Source organism: Aspergillus pseudodeflectus (genome assembly GCF_044049435.1).
Source record: "Aspergillus pseudodeflectus strain CBS 756.74 chromosome Unknown BJX68scaffold_27, whole genome shotgun sequence".
Taxonomy (NCBI): domain Eukaryota; kingdom Fungi; phylum Ascomycota; class Eurotiomycetes; order Eurotiales; family Aspergillaceae; genus Aspergillus; species Aspergillus pseudodeflectus.
In genome coordinates, this window is record NW_027263803.1 from 79,050 (window position 1) to 90,245 (window position 11,196).

The following is an 11,196-nucleotide window of genomic DNA, read 5'->3' on the forward strand; positions in this document are numbered from 1 at the left end:
CGCTCCAGGACAATTCTACTCAAAGACCAAGGAGACTCGAGGTGTTTCTGCTGGGTATGTGACGCGGTCGCTGAGGAATGTAGTCTCCATCAAACCATAGCACTGACTCAGTCGATTATGAGCTCAGGGAGGCTGGACCGCCAAGTATAATGCAGAGAAGGTACCTCGGTCACACAACTTTTGATAGTCGGTAGAAGGTCGTCGAATTTTCAACCATGTCGAGTGCAGATCCGTCATCTGTCTGTGTCACCCGCATCGCGCATGTGTCGATTCAATTAAAATTGTTGTTTATTTTTCCGACTTAAACCTTATAGGCGCAGTTTTACTTGATTATTTGTTATTCAACAGTCACCCGTGGTTCGAGCTCTCTCAATCCGTGGGTCAGTGTTATCGGCGATCGCGGACCACTTTCGGACTTTACGGTCATCTGCCGAATTGCATATCCTAGGCGACGGACTCCTTCTGCCAGATTCTCCTCCTGTTCCCATGCAAAGCACAGACGCACATACGACCCAAACTCGTTCTTGGTGACCCCCAGGTCGCGCTGGACTTGGAAAAGTTCTCCTGCAGCAATCTTCACGCGGTGCTCCTGCAGTGCGACCGGGGCGAGGTCATTCGCGCGCAAGGACCCCGGCAATGCGACCCAGATGAAATACCCCCCTGCAACCGAAGGTCCGCTGAAGGGCAGAGTTGCACCAAGAGGAAGAAGATGCTCGTTGATAGCAGACATCATACGGTGGTATCGCGAAGCGTATGCCGGGCGCAATACCTGGTCAATATGAGTTTGAAGGATACCTTGAGGAAACAGCTGATCGACCATGGCGGATGAGAACTGGGATGGGGAGCCTCCGGAGCGTTGGCAGCCTCTGAGCTTGGTTAGCTGGCCTGCTGCCTAGTGCGGGTGTTTGGGCTTACGTTTGTGAGAGGCCGTAGGCAAAATCATCCGTGCCCTCTGCCCATCCGGTCCGAATGCCGGGGCCGATTAGTTTGCTAAAACTTCCATTGCTCACGACGTTGCCACACTCGTTGCTTGGACCGCCGTCCAGGTAGCGGTCAACGTCTACTAGTCGTGGAAGGAGTGCGCTGGAATTCAACCAGTTGGTCCTACTATCTGACTTGACGATAGACTTGTCATAAACTAACGGTCGAAACAGCTCAAGCCCGACCGGCCGTGGGGGAGGCTCTACAAACATGTTCTATATGCGACTCCTACCTTCTCCAACCCGTCCACCTTGACCATGTCGCTGGCCGACCGCGAGCACTTGGTCCGACTAGCCCGAGAATTCGATATCTTGATAATCACGGACGACGTCTACGATTTCTTACAATGGCCTTCTGATCTTAAGACGCCATTGGATCCGGTTGCGGAGGCCGACACGCTCCTCCGCCGCAACCAGCTCTCGTCTCAGGTAGTCCAAGTCAAGTCCCGTCTTGTCCTGAGGTACGGCCCTCAATCGACCCGCAAACCCCGCGTCATCGAAGATCCGACATGCGAGGTGGTACGTCGGCGCTACCATCCACACATTCCGCGTGTAGATGGGATCCGAGAAGACCTGCAGAATGCATGCTAGGTTCTGGCTCGCACCGCCGGTGATGCAGATGCGACTGGAGGGAATCGGGTCTTTCGGCTTGTAATATGAAGTCAGCCATTGGGCGATGTGTTCTCGCACTGGGCCGTACCCCTCATCTGGGCCGTACATCAGGGCCGGAGTGCGGATGGAGGAGTCGGCCATCACCGTGTTGAACGCTTCTGACAGCGCGCTTGTCGGCAACAGGGAGGGGTTCGGCCATCCGCAGAAGAGGTCGATGACCTCTTGTTCGTGTTCCATGTCGGCAGAGATGTACCTCCGTAGGAGTTCAATCCCTGGAGTCTTTTGTTGGTAGGTTGAGATCTTTTTCCGGTCGATAACGCGATAACATGAAGTCTATCTAATCAGCCAGCCGGACCCGGTTAGTCTTGACTAGTCGACGCGGGGATTCCCTGTCATCATTTGATCCTTTCAAGAATTCAATGGCTCAGTCAATTACATCTGACACGGGCATTGTAGATCGATAATAAGTATCTTTGTCTGTTCAGGTCCTCAGGAATCGGCGACTGCCAAGGGGATCTTCTTCCTCAGGAGAAGGATGAAGGAAAATCGTAGCTCCGAGCTCGGATGAAAAAGTGGGCTGACGCAGGTCTGGAGACTGCAAATTCCACATCTTTCGGAGCGCCGGAATTTTCGGACATCTCAGAGATGAAAGGCTCTGGGGCTGAGCTGGGAACCTTGGAAAGAAACCGTTTGTCTGGAGCGCAAAATGGCAGTGCCTGGAAAATGGAGATTCTTACGTACGCCGTGCATAGATTCGGCGCCGGACCTACTTAGCGTCGATATATACGTTCTCCTCATACGTAGGCTATTTATTCTTTGCCTGCGCGCGATTGTTGCAGGCAGTCGCCACTCTACTCTGCGTCGAGTGACAGCGATGAGGATAACTTTTGAGAGTCAAGACAGTATGCTGATCAAGAGACAATGGACTTGATGACGTGACGAGAAGAAATGGTCAGTGGGTTGGCAATTGAATTTGGCCCCTGATGAGCCTCCACCAGTTTGAGCGACTCCCTCTCGCCTCAGGCGCCTGGCGTCGGCGCGGTGGCTATGTGGGCTTTTCTTTTCTGCGTCTTCCTGGACAGCCTCGCGCCTCATTAATGTTTTCGCCTGAAGAGCCTCGTATTGCGAATTAAATGTCGTGTTGGCCCTCGTAACAGTAAGATGAAGCATTGAAGAAGTTTTCTGGTAGCTCCGCTGGCTTCCGTCATTTTACAGATCTATAAATATCCCTCTCGACATTCAGCGATGGGTGCCCCTGTCGGTACATAATGCAATCAAGGAGGATATACAGGGCATTGTGACCAGTTATGCCCACTTGCAATGAAAGAATGCATCGAGCACAAGGTGTAGTTGCTGGGGAAGTGCCCAAATGAGAATTCTTGGCTGGAGTAGCAAAATACTGACAGTATGGTAACAGCATATAGAAATTACATCTTTCGCTCCCCCAACACAGCACTCGGTGGCTAAATTAGGCGTAAAAAATACCCATCTTGTATTATGACGCCCGTGGATGAAAAATGGAGATACGATTGGTTCCTGTTCCAAACTCCAATATTTATCATCCACCAGGTTTCTTTCGTTCTCCTCCACTTTTCCACTTCTGCCACTCTGTACAGCTCCTCTTTCTTCTCTTTAATAAACATTGCCCTTGTTTCCCCTTTTCTATCGACCTCTCATCCATCGACCTCTCATCCGACCTATCTCTTTGCTGTCTCAACTGCTGGCTCTCTTGCTCTTTCCTTTCATTCCTCCCCGCGCCCTCCTGCAGATCCATTCCACAATTCACGTCGGGTATCGTGAATGAGCTTTGAACGTCCAGTAGGAGCAAAAGGAACTCGCAGACTCTCCTGGGGCCAGGAATAGTCCGTGGTTAGACGCTTCCGGCCACTTGAGCATTACTGTCGGCCTTCGTGCATGGTTGGTGGCTGTCATTCTTTCCTACCTCACCCACACCCGCCTTCGCCCGCTCACTCCCTCCTTCCCTTCCTTTCCATTCCCTTGCGCGATGTCCTGCCTCTGGAGAAGTCCTCTTTGCTCATTTACCATCTGCGATTGAGCTTCTCATCGAACCGTTGCCTTTCATGGGGCTAACTATTTTGTCTTCTCTTTTTCCGACCGACAGATACGCGAAGATGCTTTCAGCTCCTGTCAAATCGGCCAAGCGCATATCCTCCCTGTTCTCTTTGGGGTCAAATAAAGATGCCTCAACTCCGTCCCCACCGCGGTCGCCGAGCGTCCCTAAACTTTCGCCCGATCAGATGCCCCAGGACAAGCGACGCCGAAGTAGTTCCCGACCAGCTCGTCTAGCCTCGAATCCCGTCCCGAACTTCTCACAACCCATGTCACCGATCGCCAGGGATACCGATCTCGACTTGGACTCTCCGCTCCCGCCTCCACCGTCCTTGCTCGCTGTCAACCAAGACCTCGCCGATTCCGCTGCTAATTCGCCCGATGGTAGACCCCAGAGCCGCGGCCGCAGACTGAGTAGCAGTAGACCCTCCAGCTCCGCGGGCTTAGCGGTCCCCGGATCCGGCCCAGATTCACGACCCGGTACGCCTTCAAAACGGCGCAGTTGGATGCCAGGACGAGCTCGCGCGAGCTCGATAGACGCTAGAGCTAGCCCTCAATTGCCAGGCGCTTGGATCGCCGGGTTAGAGCATAAGATTCCATATGATATGGGTCCCTTGGGGCGGGGAGAACAGGTATGTAACCTATCTTCTCGCATTGCCTCAACTCCAGCTACGAAAGCTATTTCTACCTCAAATCCTATTCGACTCTATCTAAAGGTGACGAAATCATAGATCTCCGAGTTATGGAACGATACTGGCGACACCTACGTCTACCTGTTTCCACAAAATACCAATAGGCCTGCCTCCTTCAAGATTCACTCTACCGCTTTCGCCGACTCCGCGTCTCTGAACTTTCTCGCACGTGGTTCCGACCCGAGAGCTACCAGCAACCTTGAACAGCAAACTCGCAGCCTTTCGATCGTCAATGGCAACCCAGCCTCCCCACCTCTCGCTCCAAGTAACTGGAATGACAACGATAATGATAGTGCCGGTAGCAGGCGCATGTCATTTGAGGATGATGGACAAGAAGAAACACAGGAGCTTCACCTATACCTTCCGATCCCACTGAACAGCGATGTCTCCAACGCCAACACGCCGATTTCGCAAGAAGATTTGGAGACTCTTCTTCTCTTCCGAAACCTCTTTGCCTTCCTTCTAGGACAATCGTTGATTGCCACACCTCGTTCCTCCTCGCTCTTCTCGATTTTCATGGACATCGCCACGTTACTAGCCCGCTTTGAGTTTACCAACCTCGATGGGTCAAACTTTGGCGAGATTGCCACATCCAGCTTTAGCAATTACTGCGACGAGCTTTGCCTGGCCGATATCCGAAAGAGCCGGGAAAAGACGATCGAAGCTATCATTTTGGGAGAGCGGATGCGGTTCTACCCGCTTTACCTGGAAGGGTTCGTGCACGGTGTTGGCAAGTTGGACGAGCTGAAGCAGCTGAGGAGCCCCAAGTTTGGGTTGATCAGTGCAGTGACTCAGAAGCGCCTTGAGCGAGGTTTCATTGATCTTGACGGCCGACTCAAGGTTCTACAAACCAAGCTCAACGATTTCGACTTCCCTTCTGTCTTCTCCGGCATCGCCAACTCAGTCACAACAATCGAGAGCAAGGTCGTGCGGTTCAAGGCATGGAAGCAATCGTTCATGGACTTCCGGCGGTTCATGATTCAATACTATCGCCAGAAATACGGTACATGGCCGCCCAAGGCGTCCAGGAAGAATCAGTTTGAGGAGAGTGGCCTGAACCGCAAAGTCGCGAAAGAGATGTATGAGGATATGTGCGACCTCTACGACATGTTGGTCGACCGGGAATCTCTCACCACCCGAACGATAGATATGGCGCCAGAAGTTGAGAATACCTCTGATGCGGTTGAATTGACGAACCGTGCTCTTCGTATAGTCCTGAGCGAGTATGATCGAAGCACACCACCGGTACAGCCGCCGATTCCATTTGATATCCCGCAATATCCGTCCTTACAGCCTCTCCTACGGAAACCGCTAGACCAGAAGAAAGAAGCGAAGCAGATGGCCAAGAAGCTAAAGGACTCGGACATCAACGCTGTGCTCATGGGCTCGTACACTCGCGAGAGCTTGAGGCCTACTCCATTTATCGAGGCCTTTATGCAGTTTGAGCGCCGCTCAGGCCACGGCAAATCCATCAACGACCTGATCGACCTTCGGTGTGGTCAGTGGATTCTGATGTACTGCGTTATTCAAGCACTTCCTCTAGTCGTAGTTGATGTGCAAGATGTCCGCTTCGTGGACGACGTGGAGTATTTCCTCTGCATTGCTCCTCGTGGCGGAGCGCCTTGGGTACAACATGACGGCAAGGTTGCACGAAGTTGGTTTGGTGTCGCGGGCGGTAATGGTCTCGTCAGTTTACCCTCCGATGTTGTCATCAATGGCGTGGAGGGTGTCTACCGACGCAGCCACTGCTGGCAGGTGGCAGAACAATGGGCTGAAAAGGATGCCATCCTGGGCCCACCGACGATTGACGATCCTTATGAGAACGAGTCGTCAATATCCTCCCCATACCCCGCACATCAATCATCCACCGGGTCCTCATCGGAACACCCCCATTTTCAACAGCCAATGCAAGGGCAGCAAACTCCCCCGACGCCGCTGCTGGCTCCTGGTGGTCTTGCGCCGCCACCGGCCATTCCTCGGATGAACTCTCCAGCACTACGGGCGAGAGCAGAGCATCGACACTCGATCAACCCAGGCCTTGAGGCGCTACCCTTGCCGGCCGGTGTCGCTCCAATCGATCCCCCGACTCGACCCTTGAGCAAGTTCAACCCCAATATGAGCTTCGACGATATCCTGAAACAGGTTCCCAACCAACAAAAGGGCAAGAAATGATTGCCTTGCACGAGCGCTGAATTTGTATACTGGTGTCCGCGTGATTGTCACACTTAATTAGTATCTATCATCATCATCGTCATCCTCCGCTATGTGCTTTAGATGGCGGAGGATGACAGGGACGGCGTCATGCGACAGAAAAGAGCTGATGTTTTACCTCATTTTGCAGCAGAGCATTTTTGATTCCGGGATTCATTTCTTCCTTGTCTTACTTTTTTTTTGGAAACCCTGCTGCTTCCACTCCTTGCGCATCTCTCACCTTGCATTCTATGGATTCCCACGATTCTCGCGGCGATGTCGGATTTCTGTTATTTAGTAAATGATAGAATAATAAATAATCTGCAACTGATTCTCTCAGAGGGTGTCTGACGATTGCGAGAAGATGCAACTTTCAAGACTCGAGAGTCAATGAGAGGCGACTAATGCACTAACTAAATTAGTGCGGTTGATTCAGCCGCCCTTGCCAGGGTCTGCAGCTAAGCGATTTCTGACTGAAGAAACTCTTTTAAAGAGGTCTGGACTCTCATCGCTCCTTCGTCTTGCGCTTTCTCCAACCTTCGCTCTCTCTCCCCCCAGAGAAGCGCAAAAGCCGCCGACCAAGCCCACGCCAAATGACCACCCCGGTCCAGACACGCACGCACCTCTCGATTTCGATGCCATCCTAGCGATACTACCCCGAGACTGTCGTCTCCGCATCAATTGATATTTAATTCTGCGACAACACTACTGTACCATACTTCGGAGGTCCAACAAGTGGGAACCAAAGCGGAAAAATGTCCCGCTCCCGCTCCTCGATGGCCTCATCGAGCCACAACGACCGCCTCGAACCCCGCCTCCTCAAGGCCGCTGCTACGGATAACCTAGAGGATTTAAAAGATGCTGTCGCCATCGCGCAAGATACGGGACAATGCACGGAGGGGTTCTTGCGCGTGGGCTTGATGCGCGCTGCGGAGAAAGGGAGTGTTCGCGCGACAAAGTATCTACTCTCAGTGCAGTTTTCAACATTGACGAACACGAGAAAGGATACGAATGCCAAGAATGACGAGGGAGGCGACACAGCAGGGAAGAAAGCGAGCGGCGGCGGGAATGGAAATGCCGGCAGGGTTATACCGTCACCGCTGCTCAAAGCCGTCGAGAAAAATCATATACAGGTTGTGAAGCTTTTGCTCGACGCCAAGGTCTCGACGGAGGGCGTGGACCGCAAGGGGCGCACGGCGCTCATGACGGCCGCGTGGAAGAACCACTACCATGTGCTGAAGCAATTGATCAGTGCAGGTGCGGACGTGAACGCGCGCGATGCGCGACGCCGCAATGTGCTGCATAATCTCGCGGCAGATAAGACGTGCGACTGGGGTAAGGATGTGATCGAAGAGCTCCTGAAAACGGTCTGCGACATTGATGCGCAGGATGAACTGGGCCGGACGCCGCTGCACTGGGCGTGTGCGACGGGCAAGGAGGAGCTGGCGAGGATGCTGCTTACAAGGCCGTTGCTTGTGGGAGCGAAGATCCCGGGCTCCGTGGGTACCATGGCTGGCGCGGATGTGAACGCCGTCGAAGGGAGGAACAAGACGGCGCTGCATTTGGCCGTTGCACATGGGAATGGGGCTATGCTGGGATTATTGCTGACTCATGGCGCGGATGTAAATGCGCGCAGTGACGGCGGATGGACACCGTTGCATAACGCTTGTGAGCGGGGCAGCGAGAGTATCGTGCGGACGCTGCTGGGCGCAGGCGCGAAGATCAACTCGCAGCTGCTAAACGGGATCTCGCCGCTGCATCTGGCCGCGCAGGGCGGGCATAAAGAGGTCGTGGAGTGTCTGCTCGAGCGGGCGGATCTGAAGCAGCGACTGAGGGATAACTTTGGGAGTACGCCTTTCTTGCGCGCGGCGCAGTTCAAGAGGAAGGACATCGTGTCGCTTCTCGCGCCGTACAACAATGTGACAGCGCTGAGCGAGGATGCGCGCGGGGCGTGCGAGGGCTTCGAGGCGACGGTCGTGGATTTCGGGAACTTTCACAACGAGAACAGGGTCAAGCGCACGTCTGTTTTCAATCTGCTGTACGGTCGCGACACGGAGAATCGCAGGAAGCAGGCGTTTAATGCTCTGCCTTTGAATAGCAAGTCGACTGATTTCCGCTGGATCCACTTACCAGCAAATAATATGGCATGGGTCGAGGCCCTGCTGACCAAGGCGTTCATCGAAGAAGGCGCGCATGATGTTGAGAGCTTCAAGGGCCTGGAACGGTCATTCAACTATCAACATCGTGGGCAGAAGATGCATTCAAACTTTATGCGTCCACTGTGTCAGCACTCGCAGAGGGCGCCCAAGTTTCGTGATGCGACGACGCGGGATGATGCTGCGGAGGAGAAGACTGAGGAAGTCCGCTCGCCGCGGATTCTTATAAACGGATTGTCGAAGGACTTGCCGCCGCCCTCGCCGATTCCGTCGCCGTCGCCGAAGCTAGATGGAGGAAAAGCCAAGAAGCAGAGGCCTAGCGGCAAGGTCGAGCGTATGGATTCATACTCGCAGGATGATGGACAGAGTGTCTCGCAGGGAAAGAGAGGAAAGCGTGGCTCTGCAGGAACACCGAAGGGGACGGGAACACCCAAACCTTCCATCAAACGAGATCGGTCGCCGCGTCCACTGACTCTATGCAAGGATAAAGATTACAAGAGCGCGATGGACTGTAATGTCTGCGTCTTCATGCCGTATCTGCATTTTGAGACGGCGGAGCGGCGCGACAAGATGCAAGAGGCGATTGAAGAAGCGCAGGGGTCTCATACGCCTCGCCCGGGCATTAATCGCACACCGACGCGTGATGAACTGCTCTTGCGCGCACATCTCACCTCGTCGACGACCTCGCTACATATTCGACGGACACTCGATCAGTTCTTCTACCCAAACATTGATACGCAGACCCGCGACCAAGACCAGGTCGTCTACAGGTACCAGACTAGAGGCTCGCGGACACCAGAGCCGAAGATCTTCATGGTTGACCAGTTGTGGATGTGGATTCTCGGACCGAGCTTGATTGTCACGAGCTTTCCGCAGCGGTGGGATCAGCCAAAGAATGACCCGTTGAATGTGTTGGATGGGATTATCGAGGATATCAATTCCAAGACGCGCGAGCCGGTGCGGTCGATCTATGATCTTGCTATTATCATCACGAATCGCTGCTCGGGGGTGTTTGACCGGCATAGATTGGGTGACGACGAGTACCAGTTTTTGGATATGTTCGAGTCGTCTATCGGTATTGCGACGGATCGAGAGAGCTCGCTGTTTAACAAGTTCAACAACGCATCCAGGCAAGCTTCGGACTGGCTTAAGAACCACCGAAAGCTTAGCCGATTCACGCGACAGAAAGACGAAAAGGACACTGCAAAGCAACTAGACAAGGAAGAAAAGAAGAAGAAAAACAGCGGCGCACACGATGACGACGAGCCGCTCTTCGTTGACAACCTGCTGGACATCGGCCAGGAAACAGACCTCCTCTCCGAGGCAAAGGATATCCGTGACGAGCTGAACATGATCCGGACCGTGCTGGAACACCAACAACATGTCCTCGATGACTTCCAGGAAGTCATGTTCGACATCTGGAAAAAGGAGCAGTGGTCGCAGCTCGAGGTCAAGAAGCGATTCAAGGACCAGCAGCGAACAATCGACATGCATATCAAGGACATTGACCGAATGGACAAGCAAGCCGAACGCATCTACTCGTCCATCACAGACCTCCTTGACCTGAAACAGAAACACGCCAACGCCTTCGAAGCCCGCTTCGCGCGCGATCAGGCGGCTGGCACAGCGCGGCAGGGGAAAATCCTCATGGTCTTCACCATCGTAACCATCGTCTTCCTTCCGCTGTCATTCATCACATCGATTTTCACAATCCAACTACCAGAGTTCGAGAACCGGCTCGACCTCGCGTATGTGGCCAAGTATACCTTTAGCATCGGCTTCGGGATCTCGATCCCGTTGGTGTTGCTCGCGCTCGTGTTGGATGATATCGGGGATGTGTTCCAGGAGGGCATTAGACGGGTTAGGGGTTGGGTGAGGAGTCATCGGAGGCTGTCAGGTTCACAGTCGTACGCGAGGGATAGGGATAGGGATTTGTTGATGAGGTTGAAGATGGCGAGGCAGAGTCGTGAGAGGACGCTTTTGCCTACTAGGGAGCGTGAGCGGGACAGGGAAAGGGAGAGGGAGAGGACGATTGAAATGCATAAGACGTTGAGTGTGTGACTTCTGTTCGAGTATTGTGGCATGTAGTATAGATATCATGAGTTATGACCTGTTTTCAACAATACCCAATAAGACTGTTGTTTCTTTGGCACGATCAGCATGAGATAAAGCTGGTAGTTGACTGTAGGCTTTCCCCTCACTGTCAAATGGCTTCGACTTTGGCCGTCTCTGGCAATCCGCCGTCGACTTCGGACAAGAGCCACGGTCACGTCACCTACATATTGCTTCTGCCTTGTCTACCGGTGTGTAAGCTTGTCGCATCCCCCAGCGGGTCGATGTCTACGTCTCGACTCTCAATGAACCTTGGGAGCCCAATCAATGGGTGCTGATCCATGGCACTGAAGCCCGGACCCATGGACCCAGCCATAAGCAACCTGCATAATCTTGACCCACTAGCGGCGCCTTTTCCGTTTTTAAAAGTTAACCTACAAGCTC

The 11,196-nt window shown here is 53.4% G+C and overlaps 3 protein-coding genes across 3 annotated transcripts; 2 read left to right on the forward strand and 1 right to left on the reverse strand.

Moving 5' to 3' along the window:
* Positions 1–337: 337 nt before the first annotated feature.
* BJX68DRAFT_267834 (pyridoxal phosphate-dependent transferase) lies at positions 338–1,829 on the reverse strand (the record flags this gene model as incomplete). The annotated part of the gene is made up of 3 exons (XM_071045919.1): positions 338–866; positions 916–1,083; positions 1,327–1,829. The coding sequence occupies 3 exons, from the start codon at positions 1,827–1,829 to the stop codon at positions 338–340; spliced, it is 1,200 nt and encodes a 399-aa protein (XP_070897952.1).
* A 1,365-nt stretch (positions 1,830–3,194) lies between these two features.
* Positions 3,195–6,881, forward strand: BJX68DRAFT_239044 (uncharacterized protein). The gene is made up of 3 exons (XM_071040457.1): positions 3,195–3,509; positions 3,715–4,294; positions 4,394–6,881. The coding sequence occupies exons 2-3, from the start codon at positions 3,725–3,727 to the stop codon at positions 6,524–6,526; spliced, it is 2,703 nt and encodes a 900-aa protein (XP_070897953.1). The 5' UTR covers positions 3,195–3,509; positions 3,715–3,724; the 3' UTR covers positions 6,527–6,881.
* A 206-nt stretch (positions 6,882–7,087) lies between these two features.
* On the forward strand, positions 7,088–10,810 carry BJX68DRAFT_239045 (ankyrin repeat protein). Its single transcript, XM_071040458.1, has one exon. It carries the CDS (start codon positions 7,300–7,302, stop codon positions 10,759–10,761), a length of 3,462 nt encoding a protein of 1,153 aa, XP_070897954.1. The 5' UTR covers positions 7,088–7,299; the 3' UTR covers positions 10,762–10,810.
* Positions 10,811–11,196: the final 386 nt, after the last annotated feature.

Excerpts from the sequence above, each read along its gene's own strand:
- BJX68DRAFT_239044 (XM_071040457.1), top strand. The coding sequence starts at position 3,725 with ATGCTTTCAGCTCCTGTCAAATCGGCCAAGCGCATATCCTCCCTGTTC. Across the intron at positions 4,295-4,393 it reads CCTTGGGGCGGGGAGAACAG|ATCTCCGAGTTATGGAACGA; the intron begins GTATGTAACCTA and ends ACGAAATCATAG.
- BJX68DRAFT_239045 (XM_071040458.1), top strand. The coding sequence starts at position 7,300 with ATGTCCCGCTCCCGCTCCTCGATGGCCTCATCGAGCCACAACGACCGC.